This window comes from Erpetoichthys calabaricus, chromosome 6 (assembly GCF_900747795.2).
Source record: "Erpetoichthys calabaricus chromosome 6, fErpCal1.3, whole genome shotgun sequence".
In the NCBI taxonomy this organism is placed as follows: Eukaryota; Metazoa; Chordata; class Cladistia; order Polypteriformes; family Polypteridae; genus Erpetoichthys; species Erpetoichthys calabaricus.
In genome coordinates, this window is record NC_041399.2 from 127,890,886 (window position 1) to 127,916,872 (window position 25,987).

The 25,987-nt window shown below is 40.2% G+C and overlaps 1 protein-coding gene across 1 annotated transcript in view; it reads right to left on the bottom strand.

Annotated features, from left to right (window-relative positions):
• Positions 1-25,987, bottom strand: part of pigm (phosphatidylinositol glycan anchor biosynthesis, class M) — a 159,087-nt gene that overhangs the window by 34,431 nt on the left and 98,669 nt on the right. The window contains exons 3-4 of the mRNA XM_028803918.2: positions 3,504-4,048; positions 315-573 (exon numbers count right to left, since the gene is read on the bottom strand). Coding sequence (XP_028659751.1) covers positions 315-573; positions 3,504-4,048 — 804 coding nt within the window. The remainder of the gene's footprint in view (positions 1-314; positions 574-3,503; positions 4,049-25,987) is intronic.

The following is a 25,987-nucleotide window of genomic DNA, read 5'->3' on the forward strand; positions in this document are numbered from 1 at the left end:
TTTAAGGTTACATTTTAATTGACCTTTAAAGGTTAGACTGCAAGGCAAAACAAACACCCTGCCTTAATTAACCTACTATTATAGAAAAAAATTATTATAGGAAAATTATTATTATTATAGGAAAAAAGATATTCTAGCTACACTAATGGTTAACACATTCTTTTATAAGTACAGCTTTATATTTTTTCTATACTTGTCTGATTTATTTACCTTTAAAACAATTTTATTTTTTTCCTAATTGAAAACCCTTTAACTACATAAACATAATTTTTACATAAAATCCAAAATATGTCAGATAGATTAAAAGAACATACCTGTGAAGTGCAGACTTTGTTGAAACTGACAAAAATAGCACTCTGTAAAAAACAGCAAAATGGCAAATCTTTGTAATAGGCCAGTGATGTAATGATCAACAGCACAAACTGCGGAAGGAATGCAGCCAATCCCAAGAAGAGACTCCAATCACTCTCTGCTGTTAGGTATAGCATATAGAAGTAAGGCGAGAAATTATGACGGATGTCTCTTCTGGTCAAATGGTACAAGTATGTGTGTTCTATAAATTCCATGCCATACCTATTCAAAATTTAAAAAAAAAGAAAACTCAAGTCACAATATGTAAAATTGTTAAACATTTACAAAATCATTTCAGTTTTTCATTGCAAAACATAATACAAACTTGATACAGCTGTTGCAGGGTATTTTGTTATGCTTACTATTCTACTACGTATAAATATTCTACTTTGGGTTTATGCTTAAAACATTTTGGATGTTTAAAATTCTTATGGCCTCTTATATGTATTATGCCACACTTTTACATATATAGTGGCTACAAAAAGTCTGAATGACTTAAGTTTGTATGTGTGTGCAGGCACAGAAAAAAGCATCAACCAAGATAAAAGATTTTGATGATTTTACATTTGCTTAAAAAGTAATTTAGTGCATAAAAGTACCATTTCAAAACAAGATAATCTATATCTAATCAAGTTGCAGAATAATGCCAAATACATGTTAGAAATCATATTTGCCAGTGACAAAGAACACTTTCAATACTTGGTTGCCACTTCATTATTATGTACACATATCTAGTGCCAGTTAGGATCATTTTTTGACTCCTAAACTGCTTGAGTTGTCTAAGACATGGATTCAACAAGGCAATGGAAACATTCCTTAAGGAATTCAAGCAATGCTGTCTTTTCACCCATAGAATTCTGCTGTGAACCTTGAGTGAAACATAATCTCAAGTGTTTTCCACTGGACTTAGGTTTGGGCACTGTGAAGGCCACTAAAGTACACTCAGTGAATGGTATGTTCATTGATCTATTTGCCTGCTGTAAACATGTTTGAAAGGTGGTAGACAATGAAAAGGATGCGCACAACAAGTAACAATACTTTGGTGTACTGAAAACACCTGTAACACTTTTTTTTTTTATTTCAACTGTTGTGTCTTTGCACAATGGGAAATATATTTCACAGGGTGACAGTCCCTTCATCTTCAGTAGTTTTCTGAACTTAATAGATGCTTATAGCAAGCTCATTTCTGCCAAGTGAGCAGTGATTTTGCTTTTGTTATTAATTTTGACCGGAGCTCAGATACTGTATGCTGCCAGCCAAAGTGATCAGAAAACATAAAATCGCAGGTCCAAACGGGCCACCTTAAATAAAAAAAGGGGGGGGGGGGGCAAGAAGTATGTGAAAAGGGTATTAGGTAGGAGTTTGAGAAAGTTAAATCACTCTAGGAGTTTGCAATACGTTTTCAGGGGTTTGCAACAGAAAGGACTGTTGACAGTTTTAAAGATTTTTTTGAACAAGAGAGCTAGGAACAAAAGTGTCCAGAGCTGTAGGAGCTGATGAAACTCACAAGAGATTTTTCCAGGAGCTTTGCTGGTAGTCTTATAACAAGAGATTTTAAAAACGTTCTTAAACCAATTTCTGTTCTGTTTAACTTTCTAAACCAGGGTAGCTTCAAATGAATTAATAATCAATATGTTTCAAAAGTCTGCAAATGCAGTTACCTTCAGCTCTTGAACATAAATGTATTTGTGTTTGAGAATACTGTAAAAGCATTCAATATTACAGCACAGAATTGCAGCATAGCACTTACCACTATCAACTCAAAGCAACCAAAATTTTGAGCTCAAATACCAGCCTAGTCATTATCCACATTCATTACTCACATTCTCCCCGTCTACATGGGTTTGTCTCTCTATATTCCTTTTTTCTTTCCACTCACCAAAGATGTATGTATATGTTTTGTAAACTAACAATTACCTGCATGATTGAGTGTGGGGGTAGGCATGAGAATGCCCTACAACGGACTATCACTCTGTTCTTAGTTGTATCCTTTGTTGCAACAATGCTGAACCACTGTAACCCTGAACTATATTAGGGAGATTCCATAATGGATTGAAGAATAATATTTTATCAGCCTAATTTACTACATGGATTATCCATCTGGCAGTATCTGTAACCAGGCAGCACTTGAAATCTTCCAGTAGCAAAGGAAAATAAGATTAATTGTTTAAGCATTAACTTAACCTGGGAAGACAGCAGAAACTCAAAAACATATACTGTTGAAATGTGTGGAGAAACACAAGATCTCTTATAAGTAAGAAATTAGTCTGCCACAAGTAGATGCTGTCTGCTAGAAAGATTCTCTTCCTAACACAAATAATGTAGACTGCTAAAGGGGCATGGAACGGGACATTGCAGTTAGGTCAGAAAATCCCCCTAACAATTTTCACTTACACCCCTTTTACAGCCAAAAAGCACTGGACATAGCATAATGAAATGCAATTACACTTATAAATAATCCACTGTCCTGTAGTGATGGTGGGTGTAGGGGGTTAACTTATACTGGCAACATTTCAGACAGCAGGAGAGACAGAGACCTTTTCTTTCTTTATCTACAGTGCACTTGAATTTAATTTGAAGCAAAATAAGAGTTTCCTGGCAATGCCAGTACAGAAAAAAAGCATTAATTTCTATTTATGAATTATTTTTTATATCTGAAGATACACAAAACATATATGGAGTGTATCATCCATACATTCCAAAATAGTAATTGGCTATAGTACATCATGCTATGCTTTTTCTTTTTTGTACTCCTGCTTTATTTAGCATAAATCTGGCTTAAAAGAATCAAAATCAGCAAGATAACACAGCAGAGTGGAACCACAAACAATTTTTAAGTTTACATACTTAAATGATCTCTTCTACTCTGTCAACATGGGATAATGTTTGCTGGGAATTCCAAATATCAACAGTTAAAAGGCATCACAACATCTTGGCAATTATTACATCCTGTGCTTTAAAATGATGCCAAATTATAGAATTTTAACAGCTATATAAAGGAATTCTGAAAAATATTACACAAATAACTATGAAAATATATTTTCACAATACAACAACTATCTATAGTAATATGTTGATTCTTAAAAGAAAGTCAAAATATATACCCTTTTACAGTATATCTAATAATTTGCTCAGGGTAATAGCATACTCACAGACCGTAAAAGAGTAGACTCAGTGCCATAAAGGTTCCAGCAGCAACAAAACTAAACAAGAACAAGTCCCTGTTAAGATGATGAGAAATAAACCTTGATATTCTCCCAGTGATTGTCTTCTCTTTTAATTCTACTTTTGGTTTATTTGCGGACTGAAGGTAGAGGGCTATAGGCAGTATGTAACTTGCAGGATAGATCTTCATGTGAACAGATAGCCCATAGCACGCACCAGCAATCCAGAGACTTCTCTTTTCAATGTAATATAGAGTAGAAGTCACTAGCAGTGTTAATATTGACTCTGCATTCCCTCGGCTTGAAACAGTCATTGGTAAGGGATTAATTAGCCACAGAGCACAATACAGGCATGCCTGATTAGAATTAATTTTTTGAATTTTAAGCATTTTATAAGTTATGTGTGCAGATGCAACATCACAAATCACAAAAAGAATCTTCCCAAATAACGAGGTGAGGTATATATTTGGCATGAGAATCCAAGCAAGTAAAGGGGTGTAGCGGTAAGTGGCTCTTCTGTACGGAGATAGCCCCTAGAAAAAGAAAACCAAAACATATTATAGAATACAAAAGTAAAATGAATAAGGTACATGTCATAATTCATCTATCATTTTTTAACCCATATAAGGTTACTCAAAGACATGGCCTATTCTCGCAGCTTCATGCACAAGGTATAAATTAATCCTTGATTGCAGGGCACATAGACACATATTCTTTTGTTGATGGCAGGTATTTTCAAGCATGTAAACCTGTATTTCTGGAGTATTTTAAGTAGTCAAATGTATGGATTTTCCCTTTGTACAGTATAAGGTGAAAACAGAGGAGACATATTTTGCAATGAATAGTTTTGCTGGACATCATACTTTTCGCAGAAGTCAAGATGATCCAAAAGCTACCTCCAATAGCATAATTAAAATGATAAACATTCCAAAATGCCTAAAATCCTAAATAAATAAACTAGCTGGTTAGAAATTTTAATCTGGAGTTTAAATTTGATAATTTCAAAATCACAACTAATATACCCTCTCCCCTGAACTAAAGCCCTCCTCAAGATGACGTGCTATGTATTCATCTACCATGTTTGGTTATTTAAGAACGATATAATACACTGTGGGACTGTGATGGATAACTTATAAATAATCAAGTTACTTAAGGTCCAACTCTCCGTTTAAAGTATTGAAGAGGTAAACTAACAGTCTAGGCTTCAGTCTTAAACAGGGTTACTGTTATTTTAAAGAAGCCCTTTAAACATGAACACTATGAAAGGTTTAACAAATACTGCACTGAGATACAGTGCAATAAATCATTCTTTTTTTTAAATAATTGAAGCAAAGACTAGTTACATGATTTGTTCAGGGTTATTCAGTGAGTCAGTGGGGCAGCTTATTCCATTAATAGCATGTGGTAGATTACAGTTCTTACAAGTAGGCACCAATATTATAAAAACCAGCACACAAAACAAATTTGTATTTTAATATCTGATGCAGTACTCAAAGCAATCAAAAGCACTAAAGCATTCTGGAAGATGCTCTTAACTCTTTTAGGGCGGATGTCGACTTTTGTCAACAGGAGGGGTTGAGGGCGAATGTCGACAAAAGTCGACATCCAGGGATAAAGGGCGACAATCAGCTGTTAATGGCGACAAAACTCACTTTCACGTCGCAGGCATTCCCTCTGTGCTTGGAGGAATGCTAGACTCGTTGACTCGGCAACTAATCTTTGCGTGTGCGTGAGTTGCGAAATGTAAACAATGGCAAGATGGCATCGACATGTCACAAGGGAGCGAAGCGAGTGCAGAAAAGAAAACACTCGGCAGACAATGTTTTGCACATTATCGCGGAATCGGACTCTGATTTTTCAGAATCGGATTTTATTGACAGTGATCAGGAGATCAAACAAGAGAGTGAGAAGCCGGCATCAGCTGATCGGACACCAGCTGATGCCGCGCCAGCTGATCGGCTGCCAGCTGAGCACATTCGCGCAGCCGATGCATCTACGGCAAGGTTCGCGTGGGAGGAATACACAGACATTGATCCGTGGGAGCCGAACTGGCTACCGGACTTCACAAGACAGCATGGCTTGCTGTTGGACACGACAGATCACCAGCTGCTGAACTACTTCAGGCTGCTCTCTCCTGATGCTGCTTTTCAGCTACTGTCAGACGAGACAAATAGGTAGGCAGAGAAATTTTTTGAATCGCGAGCTGCGCTTGCATCGCATTCTCGTTTTTCAAAGTGGAAACCCACAGCAAAAGACGAGATGAAGCGTGCTGTGGCATTACAAATAGAGATGGGACAGAACTGGTGATATAACTTCAGGGAGCATTGGTCCAAACGTGCTTTGTCCCCTGGTGGCTTTGGACAGGTTATGCAGCGTGATGATAGGTACGTGATGCCACAAAGTTTTATTCACTTCTGTAATAAACAGAAGCAAATCCCATGGGGTGAGCCAGGCTATAATGCCATGCATAAAGTTCATCCCCTGCTTGACATTGTGGAACCAACATAGAAACAATTTTATCAGCCTGGCTGTGATTTGTCTGTGCATGAATCTATGATAAAATAAAAGGGACACCTTTTTTTCTGCAAATATATGCCAGACAAGCCCACAAAGTATGGCATAAAGGATTCTGTACTGGCAGAAGCAAACACTGGTTTCTGCCTGAAAGTAATTACATATACAGGAAAGTATTTCTTTCAAAGAGAGAACTGTCCCTTGACAAGTCAGGTTGTGCTGGAGCTGCTTCAGGGCTATGAACATTTGGGTCATGTTGTGTACATTTGGACAACTTTTATACATGCCCAGAATTGTTCATGGAGCTACAGAGCAGAGGAATTGGAGCTTGTGGCACAGTGAGGGTGAACAGGATACACATGGCTTCAGAGTTGAAGCCAGACAGGCTGAAGATGAAAAGAGGTGACAATACAGTTTTCATGTGGGCAGAAAACTTGGTGGCAGTGGCATGGCACGATGGCAAATGGGTGACTTGTCTCTCTACAGTACACACTTACAATATATGTGAGAAAGTGCAGCAACAGACAATTGAAAAGTAGGCACCAAAGCAACACATATTGTAAGCAGCGCAATGTTGCAATGACTGAAATTGGCCGCTTTGAGCGAGATCAGAATTTGGAGGACTTTGCTGTGTAAAATGTATGTGATATGTAGGTGAAATCATAGAGTATGCAGGCTCATACAACATGCAAGACAGTAACATTTGTCAAAAGTAAATATTTTTTGTTGATTTCAATTGCTTTGTGTTCTTTTTTAAAAAAAGTTAGTTTTTGGAAAAATATTCAGCCCTGGGAGAAAAGAAACAAAAAAAAAAATTAGCCCTAAAAGAGTTAAGACTTTTCATTTCAGCTTCTATCAACAACCAACCCCACTCCACCAGTTTGCTTATTATTCTGAGAGCCAAGCACAAAAGCTACCTTTTGGACTTGCAAATTAAAATTTGTAATGCTTTACCATTGTAGATGCGTCAGGCTAATACCATGGAACATGTATTAAAAAAAAAACCTATAAAATCAAATTCTTTAACTTGACTTTTTATAATTCTTTTTTTTGCACCAGCTGTAATAGATTGTACTAGTAACTGCAACATTACCATCCATCCATCTCTCTAGCCACTTCTTCTAGCTCTTCCGGGGGAATCCCAAGGCGTTCCTAGGCCAGCTGTGAGACATAGTCCCTCCAGCGTGTCCTGGGTCTTCCCTGGGGCCTCCTCCCGGTTGGACGTGCCCGGAACACCTCACCAGGGAGGTGTCCAGGAGGCATCCTGATCAGATGCCCGAGCCACCTAATCTGACTCCTCTCAATGCGGAGGAGCAGCAGCTCTACTCTGAGCCCCTCCCGGATGACTGAGCTTCTCACCCTATCTTTAAGGGAGAGCCCAGACACCCTGCGGAGGAAACTCATTTCAGCCGCTTGTATTCGCAATCTCGTTCTTTCAGTCACTACCCATAGCTCATGACCATAGGTGAGGGTAGGAACATAGATCAACTGGTAAATTAAGACCTTTGCCTTACGGCTCAGCTCCTTTTTCACCACGACAGACTGATGCAGAGCCCACATCACTGCGGACGCCTCACCGATCCGCCTGTCGATCTCACGCTCCATTCTTCCCTCACTCGTGAACAAGACCCCAAGATCCTTGAACTCCTCCACTCGAGGCAGGATCTCGCTCCCAACCCTGAGAGGGCACTCCACCCTTTTCCGGCTGAGGATCATGGTCTCGGATTTGGAGGTGCTGATTCCCATCCCAGCCGCTTCACACTCAGCTGCGAACCGATCCAGAGAGAGCTGAAGATCACGGCCTGATGAAGCAAACAGCTTCGGTCAGCCGCCTCAACAATAGAGGCACGGAACATGGCCCATTCAGACTCAATGTCCCCCACCTCCCTCGGGACGTGGTCGAAGTTCTGCCGGAGGTGGGAGTTAAAGCTACTTCTGACAGGGGACTCTGCCAGACGTTCCCAGTAGACCCTCACAACACGTTTGGGCCTACCAGGCCTGACCGGCATCCTCCCCCACCATCGAAGCCAACTCACCACCAGGTGGTGATCAGTTGACAGCTCCGCCCCTCTCTTCACCCGAGTGTCCAAGACATGTGGCTGCAAGTCCAACGACACGACCACAAAGTTGATCATCGAACTGAGGCCTAGGGTGTCCTGGTGCCAAGTGCACATATGAACACCCCTATGCTTGAACATGGTGTTCGTTATGGACCCGTGACGAGCACAGAAGTCCAATAACAAAACACCACTCGGATTCAGATTGGGGGGGCCATTCCTCCCAATCACGACCTTCCAGGTCTCACTGTCATTGCCCACGTGAGCATTGAAGTCTCCCAGCAGTACGAGGGAGTCCCTAGAAGGTATGCCCTCTAGCACCCCCTCCAGGGACTCCAAAAAGGGTGGGTACTCCGAACTGCTGTTCGGTGCATACGCACAAACAACAGTTAGGACCCATCCCCCCACCTGAAGGCGGAGGGAGGCTACCCTCTCGTCCACTGGGGTAAACCCCAATGTACAGGCTCCAAGTTGGGGGGCAATAAGTATGCCCACACCTGCTCGGAGCCTCTCACTGGGGGCAACTCCAGAAAATATTAGAGAGTCCAGCCCCTCTCAAGGAGATTGGTTCCAGAGTACAAGCTGTGCGTCGTGGTGAGCCTGACTATATCTAGCCGGAACCTCTCAACCTCGCACACTAGCTCAGGCTCCTTTCCCTTCAGAGAGGTGTCAATCCACGCTCCAAGAGCCAGCTTCTGTAGCCGAGGATCGGACCGCCAAGGTCCCCACCTTCGGCCACCACCCAACTCACACTGCACCCGACCTCCTTGGCCCCTCCCATAGGTGGTGAGCGCATGGGAATGGGGGGACCCACGTTGTCTTCTTCGGGCTGTGCCCGGCCAAGCCCCATGGGTGCAAGCCCGGCCACCAGGCGCTCGCCATCGAGCCCCACCTCCAGGCCTGGCTCCAGAGGGGGGCCCCGGTGACCTGCGTCCGGGCGAGGGAAAACGGCGTCCAAATTTTTTATTCATCATAGAAGGTCTTTTGAACCGCACTTTGTCTCATCCCTCACTTAGGACCAGTTTGCCTTGGGTGACCATACCAGGAGCATAAAGCCCCGGACAACAGAGCTCCTAGGATCATTGGGACACGCAAACCCCTCCACCACGATAAGGTGGCAGTTCGAGGAGGGGCTGCAACATTACATACTGAAAAAATCTGCACTAATCACTAACCACTAGTTTTCTCGGTTTTCTTTTTCTTTTCTGTGGTGGCATCCTGTGTCGCTGTCACCTGGTCAACGTACGTTGCAGCAAGATAGAATGAGTATGCTGCAACTATCAACAAGAAGTGTAAGAAAGTTTAATAAGATCACGCCCTCAACCAGAAGTGGTTGCCTGTTCACGACAGATTTTTCTTTCCACTATATTGGTTTATCTACAGCATGTTTGTTTGTTTATTGTTTCAGTTGTTTTTTTACTTTAAATAAATATAAAATACTGGAATTCAACAGTCTCATATCGCCAGTCATCTGACCGTGACTCCTACACTCAGCTTTCTGTTAGCTAAACCCTGTGAATTAGTGCATTTCCAGACGTCATTGACACCCCTCTTTTACATGGTCCTTCGAGCCGGAAAGCAAAACAGACCGACCGAGAGCAAAACGGACAAGGCAGTGCGCAAAGCCTCGTCAAACTGAGCAACGGTGCAGAGGACAACACCCGAGCTGACATCCCTGCATCAAGCCAAACCGTTTCTTCTGACCCCAGCTCACACAATGTAGACGACCCCTCTGTGAACGCCGTGATAGCCTTTCAGCCAATGGGCTCAGTCGGCGCGTGCTGTAAGCTCACAGTACGCAGCCAAGGCCACCGAGAGACAAGAATTCCAGCACACCTTTCGGACTATCATGTGGAATACTGTCCTTCCAGAGGTAACACGCCCTCCATTGCATGCTCTAAGCAAAGCGAATGTAGCAAACCGAGAAGTGCCATTAGCGCACCTTTGCGTAAAAGTAACTGATCGGTAAAATTGGATCACGGCAGCAATAAATCCAGTGTACGTACAGCTTTAAGTCGAGTCTCCGCTTCTCTTCGAGACTCACAATCAGCAATAGTAAGTGAGGAAAGGACACGTGCTGGAGATTAAGCGGCAGATAGAGGAGGACAAGTGAGCTGACGAGTTATGCAGCCAGCTTGATAACCAAGCCCGAGATGCGCTTCGCCAAAGTGAGAGTTTAATGCAAAGGCTTTCTAGAGAGTGGCATCTTAGACAAGCAGAAATTGACTTGCAGGAAGCTTGTTTGATATCGTCCTTTCTTAAACAGAACGTTTGCGTGCTTGTCAGTCTACTGACGTTTTTCTAGGAGTAAATGTGGACTCTCAAGTGGAATTATGTTATCCACCAGAATCTGACCATTGCAATGCAAGTGAAATAATTACCAATGCACAAGTGGCACTTCATAATATTCTCTTAAAGGATGCTGGTGTAAAACTGCAGGGTGATTGCATATCACAGATTCCTACTGCCACTACAGCAAAATTTATTCATAGAACGCCATTTACTGCACCTAAGGACAGTAAGGATTTAAACTACTATATGCCCTTAAGTGACAAGGTGCAGCAGCCTCCAAATGCAGCAACATCAGCTTTGAACCCAAGTATGGGGTGGCTCACTTCCCAGATGTCAAACTAAATAGATCTGATTCAGACAGTAAGAGACCATATTGTCAACAGCCAGAGTTGCAGCAGAACACCACATCTTCACTGTTTCGTCATCCAGTGCACAAAGCACCAAGTACAGCATCTGTGTATTTTTCTGCAGCAAATATGATGGATTTATTAATTGCCTCATCTCGTGGCATTCCAAAGCCAACCCTGCCTTACTTTGATGGCACTTGACAGTCTTATTAATAACCATGCACACCTTACTGAACAGTATAAGTATCAAGTGTTACTTGGATAGCTTAAACTACCAAGTGCATACAAACTACCCAAAGCATGCATGCATGACGCAAACCTATACACAACAGCATTAAAAGCTTTAAAGGATAAGTATGGACAGCCTCGTCAACTTGTCTGGAGTGAAATTGGAGTGCTGATAAATATACCTTCTATTAAAATAGGAGACGCTGAAGCATTTGATGAATCTGCTCTCTCGGTCCACTCACTTGTTGGAATGTTGAAAATGCTTGAAGGAGACAATGGGTATGAACTGAAATGTGGCTCACATGTCGATCGTCTTCTCTGCAAACTACCTCCTAGTTTTCGAGATGGATTTGTGGAGTACTGCATAACACAAGGCGTATTGTCCAGAGATGCTGACACAACTTATACGCTGCAGGATCTCTCCATCTGGTTACAGACCAAATCATGAGCAAAACGAATCTCTGAGCGAGCTATTCCTCTTTACCAAGGTGAGGTCATGAAGTCAGAGAGAATAACACCACCCTCTTACATCAAGAAGAAAGAAAACCACACCTCAGTGCATTACTGTGCTGATGCAAAACCAGCTGAAACAGCAACATGCCCTACACAGACAAAAGGTAAATCAAATCATATGCCATAATGCCCATACAGTAGTGGAATTAATATCCACATTTTAGTTCCATTCCAGTCAATGCATACAGTGTTCAAAATGAATGCCCCTATGCCTCCAGCCAATGAAACAGAAGCACTGAAACAGTCCATTCAGTACCGAAGCAGTTAACAACAGAGTTTTCCCAGCCAGGCAGATCACCAGGTGGAATATCCAGAACTACAGCAGGAACAGTTGCAGTCAGTGATCAACACTTTCCACAACCAGGAGCAATCTATCCCAGCAGCACGCAGTCATCAGCAGCTTTCCCATCTGCTATTGTCTGACCTCATTCTCCATATTAGTCAAGTATACCTATGGAGTGATTCCACAACTGTACTTAACTGGACAATTGGGAAAGTCACTTAAACCTTTGATGGGGTCTTAAGTTTGGACAGCCTGTCTTCAGATGAATGGCCGTTGTTATAAATGTAAAGGGTAAAGACTGATACAGCTTCCTGACTTAACTGATAATTCCTAAGATTGTGAGAATAGTTTAAACTTTCTTTCTTTTTTCAAATTTGTTGCACAAATTTGGGGGCGGCTGTGTAAGAAAGTTTAATGAGGTCACGCCATCGACCGGAAGTGGTTGCCTGTTCATGACAGATTTTTCTTTCTGCCATATTGGTTTATCTATAGAATGTTTGTTTGTTTATTGTTTCAGCTGTTTTTTACGTTAAATAAATATAAAATACTGGAATTCAACAGTCTCATATCGCCAGTCATCTGATCGTGACTCCTGCACTCGGCTTTCTATTAGCTAAACCCTGTGAATTAGTGCATTTCCAGAGGTCCCTGACACTCCTCTTTTACAAGAAGCATTGCATCTAGTCTCCTAGGATGACTAACTACATTTACACTTTATAGAAAGCCCAGAGGGGATGGGACGTCTTTTTGTCATGTATCCATCTATCCATCCATTATCCAACCCGCTATATCCTAACTACAGGGTCATGGGGGTCTGCTGGAGCCAATCCCAGCCAACACAGGACGCAAGGCAGGGCGCCAGTCCACCGCAGGGCATGCACACGCACACACACCAAGCACACACTAGGGACAATTTAGAATCGCCAATGCACCTAACCTGCATGTCTTTGGAATGTGGGAAGAAACCGGAGTACCTGGAGGAAACCCACACAGACACGGGGAGAACATGCAAACTCCATGCAGGGAGGACCTGGGAAGCGAACCCGAGTCTCCTAACTGCAAGGCAGCAGCGCTACCCACTGCACCACCATGCTGCCCTTTTTGTCATGTATTCATTTGCATTTTGCATGTATACATTTATCTTTTTTTGCAAATTGAAATTTTTTTGTTTAATTCTTGTAAATTACTTAGTGCTACATTTTTGAAAGAAAATGTGATATATAAATTATGTTGTTTATGATACATTACTCTTCTATGTATCACTTCTAGAGATATTGGAGGAATTCTACTAAACCATTGAAGAATATCAGTAAGTTTGTTATGATTTGATTTTCTTCTAAATCTTTTTCTGCTTTATTACACAACTTTTTTGGAATGGAATTTCTTTTTTGCTTCAAGAGTTTTGACATGTGCTGGCCAAATCTACAGTGCATCCGGAAAGTATTCACAGCGCATCACTTTTTCCACATTTTGTTATGTTACAGCCTTATTCCGAAATGGATTAAATTCATTTTTTTCCTCAGAATTCTACACACAACACCCCATAATGACAACGTGAAAAAAGTTTACTTGAGATTTTTGCAAATTTATTAAACATAAAAAAACTGAGAAAGCACATGTACCTAAGTATTCGCAGCCGTTGCCATGAAGCTCAAAATTGAGCTCAGGTGCATCCTGTTTCCCCTGATCATCCTTGAGATGTTTCTGCAGCTTAATTGGAGTCCACCTGTGGTAAATTCAATTGATTGGACATGATTTGGAAAGGCACACACCTGTCTATATAAGGTCCCACAGTTGACAGTTCATGTCACAGCACAAACCAAGCATGAAGTCAAAGGAATTGTCTGTAGACCTCCGAGACAGGATTGTCTCAAGTCACAAATCTGGGGAAGGTTACAGAAAAATTTCTGCTGCTTTGAAGGTCCCAATGAGCACAGTGGCCTCCATCATCCGTAAGTGGAAGAAGTTTGAAACCACCAGGACTCTTCCTAGAGCTGGCTGGCCATCTAAACTGTGGAGAGAGGAGAACCTTCCAGAAGGACAACCATCTCTGCAGCAATCCACCAATCAGGCCTGTATGGTAGAGTGGCCAGACGGAAGCCACTCCTTAGTAAAAGGCACATGGCAGCCCACCTGGAGTTTGCCAAAAGGCACCTGAAGGACTCTCAGACAATGAGAAAGAAAATTCTCTGGTCTGATGAGACAAAGATTGAACTCTTTGGTGTGAAGGCCAAGCATCACGTTTGGAGGAAACTAGGCACCGCTCATCACCAGGCCAATACCATCCCTACAGTGAAGCATGGTGGTGGCAGCATCATGCTGTGGGGATGTTTTTCAGCAGCAGGAACTGGGAGACTAGTCAGGATAAAGGGAAAGATGACTGCAGCAATGTACAGAGACATCCTGGATGAAAACCTGCTCCAGAGTGTTCTTGACCTCAGACTGGGGCGACGGTTCATCTTTCAGCAGGACAACGACCCTAAGCACACAGCCAAGATATCAAAGGAGTGGCTTCAGGACAACTCTGTGAATGTCCTTGAGTGGCCCAGCCAGAGCCCAGACTTGAATCTGATTGAACATCTCTGGAGAGATCTTAAAATGGCTGTGCACCGACGCTTCCCATCCAACCTGACGGAGCTTGAGAGGTGCTGCAAAGAGGAATGGGCGAAACTGGCCAAGGATAGGTGTGCCAAGCTTGTCATATTCAAAAAGACTTGAGGCTGTAATTGCTGCCAAAGTATTGAGCAAAGGCTGTGAATACTTATGTACATGTGATCTCTCAGTTTTTTTATTTTTAATAAATTTGGAAAAACCTCAAGTAAACTTTTTTCACGTTGTCATTATGGGGTGTTGTGTGTAGAATTCTGAAGGAAAAAAATGAATTTAATCCATTTTGGAATAAGGCTGTAACATAACAAAATGTGGAAAAAGTAATGTGCTGTGAATACTTTCCGGAAACACTGTAAGTATGGTCTTTAAACATGTATTTAAAATGTGTTTGTTTATTTTAACATCTTATCGTAATTTTAAATGTATTTAAAATGTGTTTGTTTATTTTAATGTCTTATTGTAATGCCATTTTGGATGTTACTTGTTTTTACAGTTGCTACTCACACTGCTATATTGAAGAGATTCCGGATTATCCAAAACTGTATAAAAATATTTTTGTGGTGTGGTGTTCCTTGCTTTATGCTAATTTTGAATTTCCAAAATATAGACTTTTTGCTTTAGATTTCTCTACTATGCTTTCTTACTAATAAAGGCATAACAAAGAGAATATTATTGTCTGTGATTTCAGGTCATTTTAAATTGGGTCAGTTTTCCTTAGATGTATCACAGTACTTATAATTTCTACTTATGTAAATGTAGCCACCTAACAACTTATCATTTAAATGCTTAAGAAGCAACCAGATTCATTATTTGGATTCCAAGTAATCAAGAGACAAGATTTAAGTATGTGTGTTGGCTCTATCATAAATTAAACAAAAGAATATCATGTCAAGATTTACTATAAATACAATTCGTCAAAACTCATGAAAGTGCTGCAGAAATATAAAATAAATCAAAGATGAAGATTAAATTTCATGTAGACACAAAGCATTCTGCAATCCGAAACTGACAAAAATGTATCCTCCACCATGGCAATGCGCTCATTCACCGTGTGTTGCCTGTTATTGAGGTTTTAACCTCAAAGCACATTCTATCTCATCTCATTTTCCCATCAACTTTTCCTGGTGAGAGTCACGGCGGCAGAAGGCCATGCAGGTCAGCCCGGACCTCCCTGTCCTCAGCTACAGATTATAGCTCTTCCTGGTGAATTCCCAGGCATTCCCAAGCCAGCCAAGAGACATAATCCATTCAGCTTGTCCTGGGTCTGCTGTCACAATTCCAATCCACTTGTCAATCTCACAATACCTTTCTCCATCACTCATGAACATGATGCTAAGATACTTGAACTCCAACACAAATAGAAATTGGTCACCCCTCACCTAAAGAGAGCAATCCACATTCTTCTGAGAATGAATCATGACCTTAGACTTATTGGTACTGATCCTCATTCCAGTTGCTTCACACTTGACAGTAAATCACTCAACTGCATACTGAAGGTCACAATCAGAGGAGGCAAAAGGCATATTCTCACCAAATTCACTTTGTTTTCAGGAACCAATAAGTTACTGTAGGATATTGGACCTGAGCCACTTGTGGTCCCTGGCCACTTTAATATGTTGTTTTCCCACCGCACAACAGGAACTGTAACCTTCATACAAAATATATACTGTATGTGACGTGCATGGAAGAGTTATGCGGTACAAATTGCTGCATGTTTGGGAGTTCCTGGGGATGCACCTCTCACTTTATTGCTCTGAAGCATTTGCAACTTCAAATGAGAGACTACTGCTTCAATGTGGTGCATGGTGCAGCACACCAGAGAGTCAGCTATGAAGAGTGAGAAATTGTTATATATTTCCCGCAGGCAGCCTGCGCACAGACAGCAACACAAAAAGCATGTGCAGTCAGCAGCCATAACACATTAATACTTGTTTCGGTCTATTCAATCAGCAGGTTGAGATCTCCTAGTCAGCAAGTAATGTTTTTTAGTCAGTGTTGCATACCATGTTTTGTCACAGGTGAGACTCTGCTAATGGTAGAAGAGTTGTGCTTGTTATTTCTGGTTTTAAGAGGCTTTTACACCTGAGTAATCACAGGCACTTATAACGCCAATTGTCCCAAACATTATGGTGCCCTGAAATAAGGGGACCATGTATAAATAAATACGTGTTGCAATTTCTACATGGCATGACCAAAATGTATGCAAACACTCTATATTAAAGTCTGCAAGGTGCATTTTAATCACGTCTGAATTGTTTGATTTGTAATTTTAAACTGTGGAGCAGAGGTGTAAATCAAGGAAAAATGTGTCTTTGTCCCATACATTATGGAGGACACTGTATATTCTGACAATATATTTGTGCCTCAACTATAATCTTCCTTCAAAACTTTTATTCTACTACATGTATTTTAGAGACTTTTCTAATAGACATCTTGGCAGATTTCATATCTTCTCCCTACTATCTACTATAGGAAACTTGCCTTCTGACTAAAATAAAAACATAAGTAGCATCTTTAAAATTACAGATGTATTTTAAAAAGAATTTAACACTAAGTTATCAGACATAAGGTTGGAAAAAAGATTTTTGAAAACCTTTTCAGAAAACGAACAGAACTCAGCTTTTGACAAAATTATAAATTATGCTACTTGTGAAAAATAGTCTTACTCATCTCCGAACTGCTAACTCATCTCAGAACTGGTAAATTGCCCACATCTTTACCAATTTTATCAATACATAGGAGAGCAGTATCTGACCTAGTTTGAATAAGATACAGCATTCTATCAAGGTTACTATAGTTACCAAAAACTAAAATCTAAATTAAAACTATTAATAAAAAACATTTTCGTAAACTGAAATAAAATAACAAAACCAAAATGAAAAACTAAAACTAAACAAAACTATTAAAGTAGCTGAAAAGACTAACAAACAAAATAATAATTTACCAAAAATATTTTTACTTTACGTAACGCAAGGGCTAATTGAGCTACAGGGGTCCTGAAAGTAATCAAAATATATTGAACAAGAATTTCTTATTTGGTTTTTCAATAAATATTCCTGCTGCTAGTGTTTAACCCTTATAACTTTTAAATCTAAAACAGAAAGTCATCCACCATGAGCCACCCGCATATATTTATCCAGCGATCAGCGGCTGGTGACAAAGGGCAGGTGTTGACAAAGCATTTGCTTTGACAGAGCAAGCTGAATAAGGGCACGTAAAGCGTGTAACGAAGAAAGCGATTTACTGTGTTATAACAGTGACAGTTCTTTAGGAGCTGATAGTGACAGCATAAAAGATTCTGGTTCAAGTGTTAATAAAGGCAATGGGTTTGTTTTGAATGCGCTCAACAACTTTCAAAGCTGCTATTCACTGGATCTACGGGGCTCAAGAGAGAAGTATTAGATACAGATAATCCCTTAGAAAATTTCTGTTCATTAATGATGGCATGTTAGCTGTAATTCCAACTTAGCCCAAGATACAGTATGTACACAGCAACTATTAAACAGCAGCACACACTAAGCTAAATTCCAAGCTGCATATGACATTAATGTTTGTTATGATGAGCTGTAACATTTCTTTGAGTTTCTTGTATATCCAGATGTAATTCAAATGCCTGAAGTTGGAATGTGCTGGTCAACAAAACCCTAACCATATGAACAGAAAAATCATGAGTCAGTAACGTTTCAGTTTATTTCTCAGGTGTCTGTGTTTGGTTGACAATAATTCACCCACTACTTCGCACAGGAGAAATCCTTTTTGCAAATAAAATGGCACTGAACAAGAGACTGACAAGGTCATCATACAAAACCAATATATTGTTGCCGACCAATCACTTTCGCTTTAAAAAGTTCATTTAACAAAGAAGCAATACAAACCTTGTAAAATTTCCTGAGCTGGCAAAGTCTCTACTGAACTACAGGTAGGTAGGTGAAGACAGTCTGCCAACTGGTGAAAAACTAAACCTACTAATGTGCTTTTATGTTTATTCTGTATTTATTAATTTATGTTTTTTAGTTTACATTCACAGCTCAAAATACCTGATAATGCTGATTCAAGCCTAAGAGCCCTGTTCTTCCTAAGCCCCCATGATTTTCATGATCACACCTGAAGGAAAATAGTAGAATATATTTTCTGATTTTTTTATTCCTTTTCTGGCCTGCAGGTGGCAAAATTCTGTCTATAAATTTTATGAGATCAATTTGGTTAGTAGAAAATAACGAGCCCAGTATTGAAGATTTGTATGCAATATTGAAGGTATTAATTGTAAGCACACTGTCTTGAAGCAGGATATGTTGTCTGCTGTAGACATTTATAGTAAAATTACCCTCAAACCTTAAAATTCACCTATATTTCAATACACATTGGCTCATTCTGGGATAGAAAAGGAAATGATGAAAAGTGCCAACAGTCAGAGCACATTTGTTCAGTACAAATGACATAGAAAATATTTATACACCTTACATTCACCTATATTTCACTACATACTGGCTCATTCTGGGCAAGAAAATGAAATGATGAAAAGTGCCAACACTCAGAGCACATTTGCACTACACGCTAGTGTTTAGATCTGGACGGTGTATGTGCCCCAAAAAAAAGTCTAACTGCATTCACGTACCATTGCTTGCGTACTAAAGTGTCAGAAGGCACTTTTCGTGACATTACACACATTTTTTGAGCATGCCCGCTGCACACTACATGTGACTTTACGCTGTAGGAAGTAAGTAAATAAATAAAGGTAAATAGGTAAATAACATTCGATCTGGCTTTTATGTAAGCAACATATAAATGTTAATGTTTTGGGCACATGCACCGTCCTTATATACACTGTCCTTTGTATGTAAGCGCCAGATCGAATGTTATTTACCTATTTATAAGTAAATAAATAAAGGTAAATAGGTAAATAACATTTGATCTGGCTTTTATGTAAGTAACATATAAATGTTAATGTTTTGGGCACAAGCACCGTCCTTATATACACCGTCCTTTGTATGTAAGAGCCAGACTGAATGTTATTTACCTATTTACCTTTATTTATTTATTTACTTACTTCCTACAGCGTAAAGTCACAAGTAAAGTACAGAGCTTCCCATAAACATATACAAAGTACAGTGATGGCAAAAGTGCAATGTGCATTCTTGCTCCGATGTAGAACCATTGTCATGATTTGAGTTTACCTCTGTTATAGCGCGTCTATGTGAAAACAGCAGTGTCAAATGCAGGGGGGTGTTTGGGCTCATGAACGCGGCTGAGAGAATAAAACTGAATAAAAAAAAAAGAACAACACAGCTAACCTTTACAAGTATCATAAATTACACCAGCTGTTACAGACTGGAATCAAACGTATGTTTTTATTCTAAAATAGTAAGAATACGAGCAGCTCACTTCTCAAAATGGACTCGTCCGGGATCGAGCCAGTGAAGTTTTGATTACCAGTCAACAGTTGATACTGTTGTGCCACCAAAGCGCTCATAGCAAATGCGTGTCAATGTCGCACCCTACGGCAGGTTCTTTTTCTGCAGTTATATTTTTGAATAAAAGCGCATTTTTTCTATTATATTTGTACCTTTTATAAAAGTGTTTCTATGATATTTGGAATTCAGGCTTCACACATTATACACTTCATGCCTACATTTTGTCAATTATTACTAAAACATGAAAAACGTTTCTGTTTTAACGATGTGTTTACATAGATCGTTGTAGACATGGAACACACATGAAATGCAAATGTTCCAAATAACAACCTAGTATTTATAAAAGGTGTCATTTTGCTTGACTTCTCACTCTATACAACTCTAAGCAACTGACACGCAGGTAAACAGACTTGAGCTGAGAAAACTGTGCGGGGTGGGGGGATGTGATAGCAGGCTGCTTGCTGCTTATCCACACATTTACAGCACAAAGGATGCTGACGGAAAGGTCAGAAGCGATTTAAGGTGGGATGGATCTACGAGTTTTTTCGTAGGCTCTGGTAATTCTAGTGTTAACCATACCATAATTACTAAAACTGAAACAAATAGATATAAAAATAAAATAGAAATGTCTTTGTGAAATAAAAACTAAATTAAAATTCAAAACACTCAATTAAGGAAAACTAAACCTAACTTCCAAGTAAGGGCAGAAAAAGTACAGAAATAAAAACTAATATAAAAAGGTAAAACTATAATAACCTTGCATTCTATATCATGCTGCTTTTTAATTAATTTACTGTAATGAAATCCTTACATAATAAAATTTAAAAAGTCATATTTTGTTGCTTCTACATTTAATGTGCAAGTGGAGAAATTTAATATCAGATAATACTTTTCTGTGGAATTTGGCAAAGATTGCTTGTGTTTTATTAGTTTTTCTAAGATTAAAAATCTGACACCCATCCTAAAACAGGAACATTCTATGCACCCTTAACTATGAAAAAGTCTACTGTTTCAGTTTTACCTTGAGTGCAGTTACTTCAAATTAAATATTTTTTATATTTTTACTTTTACTCATTTGATAGCCGTTCTTGTTGCAAAACTTATTCAATTGTGAATGCCAAAACAAGTTCACTTCGCTGCAGCACACAGGATGGTATGAGATAAGATATGGGTGGGGATAAATGGCTGAGTATTACCATACAATAAAGGTATACCATTACATGTGTGTTTACTTATTCAGTTTGCAAATAATGATATTCTTTACTTATTCAATACAGTAGTAATAACATTGTTTGTTTATTAATCACCATACGAGCTACTATAAGTAGTGTCCCTTACTGTGTAAATGCTGGGGGAGACTTCTTTTATGCCAAGAGTCTGGCTTCTGCCTCTGCCCCATCCCACGCTCACCTCTGTGGCTGTGCAGCATTTTGCATGAACCTCAGGCACAACAGCTCATTTCTTCTACTCCTTGAAATCAAACTAGATAATATACATGATGCTCATGTCTGTAAAACTAAACAATAAAAGTAACTTATATACAAATGTATGAAAGATGGCTCTTTGACACTTGATTCTGTAGCAACTAAACATGTGCTCGGTATTTCTTTTATACTAAAAAAATCATCACAACTACATTACCTAAAGATTACAATGAATTCATATTTCTCTAACAATGTCAATCAGCAAAGTGCCACAATGTTCAGCTGTTTATTATGTTTGAATGCAATCAACAATTCAAGCTTGACACTTCAGCTCAGGTTTTAAATCTCCATCAGGTACTTCTTTGAAAAATATTATGTTTAAGAAATTTGAACTACAGACCCTCTAAATGCAATAACAACTAACATTAACACATGAATTTTTCATCACTTGAGCTGGAATCTGTTGTCTTTGAAAATTGCATTTTTTTAAGCTCAAACAAATAATAAACACAGTACAACTCTTAAAAAAAGCCACAAATGTATTAAATGTTCGTATGATGTTTATCAAGAAGACACAAGCTGAGCATGCTTAACAGATTATAAGTAAAGGACGAATTTTGCTGTTAAGCAATGAAGTAGCAATTTCAATTTTTTCTTCCTCTTTTCTTTTTCCAATTAAAAATGCAAACTGCTGTACTTAACACACACTTGCAGTCCAAATTCAAGCGGTGTCCGTTTTAATTAAGGCACAAAATTAAAAATTAAAAAGTCTGAATTCATTAAAGCAGCTTTTCTTGGTGTTTGCCTAACTGCAGAGGACGACTTTCCAATTACTTTTTCTCAGTTTATTACTCTACTCTCTATCATACGGTATAAGGTTTGTAAAAAAATAAGTAATACATTATTAAAATAGTCCATATTTACAATTACACCTCATGAATTACGAATATCTAGCTGGTACACAGAAAAATAAAAAAAAAACATTTACCATCTTTACACAGGTGTTTGTATGTTTTAACAGCAAAAAAAACAGTAGTGCAGTGTACGTATGTATGTATATATATATATATATATATATATATATATATATATATATATATATAGTGGCAAAGGCTGACCCAAACTGACACCGAAGGCACATGAAAAATAAACAAAAAGGTTTATTTTCTTCAGCTGGGGGCCATGTCTTCCCCATATCCCTCAGCTCTAACACAGTCCCAAAACACAAAAGTAAACACACAAAAAGCAATCACCAAATCTTCCTCCACACCTCCCAGCAGTTTCGTCCTCCTCCGGACTCTGGCTCCCGGAGTAACAACTGCTGGCTCCTTTTATAACACCCCCGGAAGTCCTCCAGGTGCTCGTTGACCTACTTCCGGCAGCACTTCCAGGTCTGGCCAAAAACCTGGCCAAGAGGGATCAACAACTGTTGCAGCATTCCTTGGCTGCACCTTTGGATCCCAACAGAGCTGTAACCAACTCCAACTCCCATGAAGCCCCGCGGGAGTCTGAGGCACCGCTGAAACCCAGGGGGTATATATGTTGCATAGTTTTACTGTCAAATAAAGCAAAGAGTGCGCGATACGCGTTTTCCCTCATTTGGGCTCATCAGGCGTACACACTCTACTGCTCGTGTCGCGTTTACTTTGCTTTATTTGACAGTAAAACTATGCAACATTCCATGATCTGCTTCTCGCAACTGAAAGAGGGCACCGTGGCAGATGTTTGCCGAATGGCAGACCAACCACAAGCGTTACCTGGTAGGTAGCCACCCACACAATTCAGGTCGTCAAGACTCATACTATAAATGTAATGAACATTATATATATATATGTAGGCAGCACGGTGGCGCAGTGCGTAGCGCTGCTGCCTCGCAGTTGGGAGATCTGGGGACCTGGGTTCGCTTCCCAGGTCCTCCCTGCGTGGAGTTTGCATGTTCTCCCCGTGTCTGCGTGGGTTTCCTCCGGGTGCTCCGGTTTCCTCCCACAGTCCAAAGACATGCTGGTTAGGTGGATTGGCGATTCTAAATTGGCCCTAGTGTGTGCTTGGTGTGTGGGTGTGTTTGATGTGTGTCCTGCAGTGGGTTGGCACCCTGCCCAGGATTGGTTCCTGCCTTGTGCCCTGTGTTGGCTGGGATTGGCTCCAGCAGACCCCCGTGACCCTGTGTTCGGATTCAGCGGGTTGGAAAATAGATGGATGGATATTTATTTATATTGTAGCGGGCGGCTGGGTCCCATGCCCAGCCGGACACCCCTTCTACATATGTTCCGGGGGAGCAGCCATGGGTATCTCACTACCTCCCCCGGGACGCTTGGTGGCAGCCTCCCTGGCTGACGATGGTGCCTCAGTTTCCCACAGGGTTTCATGGGAGATGGAGTTCTCCACAACCCTGTGGGGATCTGGTGTGGCCGCCAGGGGGTGCTGGATGGAGCCAGGAACCCACCTGGACATCTCTGCAGCCCCGCTCGGAAGTGCAATTAGTCACAGGTGATCAAGCACCTGGAGCACTTCCGGGTGGGCTATAAAAAGGGCCAGTATCCACCACTCAGGAGCCAGATCCGGGAGGAAGAGTACGAGGTTGCCTGGAAGGAGTGGTGGTGCCAAAGGAAGGATTTGTTGTTTGTTTGTGACATATAAAGTGCTTGTGGGACTGTGTTGGGCCTGTGGGACACGGGGAAGGCGTGCCCCACGGCTGAAGAGAAATAAAAAAGTCTGTTTATTTTACACGTGCCTCTGCATCAGTCTGTGCCGGGTCGGGCGATATATAGCACCTTTTACAATATATAGTTAGAGAAATGGTGAAAACTACATTTTTAAATTAAACTTTTTTTGTGATACATTACAGAAGAAATTAAACTATATGAACCATTTTATTTTCTTTAATGCTGTAAGATTGTATGGGTACATATTTTTGTACATATTTTATTAGTTAAAATATGTAAAGAGATTTATTGAAGTATTTTTATGGTCACTGAACCAATAAGCCTACAGAATTTAATTTTGTTGATTAAAAATGTGATTAGTTTATACATATGGTCTATAGTTTAATTATAAAAATGGCAAAGTTAACACTTTTATATAGGACATAAGGCTTCCATGCTTCTGGTTATACAGGAGCTTAGTGTAAAAAGTATTTAAAAGGGATAAAGACAAGAAAATGGAATTGGTATCAGAATCGGACGATCCAGTAACATGAAAGAAGTAATTGGTATTGCCTTTAAAAAAACCTGATCAAAGCATCCATAACAATGTGTGGTGCATACACTGATTAGCCAAAACATTAAAACAACTGAAAAGTGAGGTGATTAACACTGATTATCTCATTACAATGACACCTGTCAATGGGTGGGATATATTAGGAAGCAGTGGCGGACCGTGCATTTCACACCTAGGCCTTTAGTAGTGCTCCGTCTGACTTAACCCGCCCCTCAAAAACTAATTTATGGTTATAAATACCATCTTAATATGCAGAAATACAGTATAAAGAGCCGTTGCATCGCAGATAGATAACTCCTGTAGCCACAATAAATGCCTTTATTGAACAGACAAACCAGAGGTGAACAAGTTCCTTTCTACTGCAGCTACAGCCGCAACACACATAAAATACATCAATAATAACTCATACACTTGCAATATTATTTAGAAAAATCGCAACATTTTACTCACCAAAAATTCTGATTATTTGTAAACAAAATCCATCCTCCTCTCTTTCCTCAAAAACAGTTCAATTACTCTGTCGTACAGATTATCTGTGCGCTTCAGTTCCATCACGAAGTCCCTTTCTATCTCCATTGAAGCTAATGCTGAAAGTCGAACCTGCCCTGTTGTATTTCTGGCATAAGTTTTAATTCGCTTTAGGGCTGAAAATGTCAGCTCGACAGAAGCAGTGGACACGGGAATGGTCACCGCCAAACATACCAATGTGTACAGCTGCCCCATGATGCTCTCATTCAGATTTTTCTATTACACCATCCTATCCAATCAACGGGTCTGAATACGGTGACGTTGCCGTACACCTGCTAGAGGGCCCTAGTAACACCAACTCAAAATCTGATTGGTTGAAGCAACAGTTTAATCGACATTTATTTTGTGTTAGAGGGCCTGCAGAACGGATTGTGAAGGCCTCCGGGCAGACTTCATTGACTTTGACCCTGCCTGGCAACAAATGATGGCTGAAATGTGATTGGTTAAATGCTTTAATACGAAAATACATGTCTGGAAGCAGCACAACCATCGGAAAAGCTATGAAAGGAAGCGGACAGACTATTTGGAATTATTTATTAAGTATTCATGGACAAAATATAATTAACATCAGTCTGTGATTCAGATATTTTTTTAGGCCAGCAGAGAAGGCCTTGCAGGCCCTGACGGCCTGCCACTGTTAGGAAGCAAGTGAACAGTTAGTTCTTGAAGGGGACTGCTGGAACAGGAAAAATGGGTAAGTGTAAGGATCTGAGGAAATTTGACAAGGGCCACACTGTGATGGCAAGATGAACAGGTCAGAGCATCTCCAAAATGGCAGTTCTTATGGGGTGTTCCTAGTATGCAGCTGTTAGTATGTACAAAAAGAAAGGAACTGGTAACAAGGTCATGAGCACCAAAGGTTCTATGATCAATTTTGGGAGTGAAGGCTAGCCTACCTTATCTGAACCCACAGAAAAGCTACTGTATCACAGACTGCTGAAAAACGTAATGTTGGCCCTGAGAGAAATGTGCTTGCTGCATATGGGGATGAGTAGCTGCAGACTACTCAGAGCGCACAGGCTGATCCCTAACCATTGCTAAAAGCACCA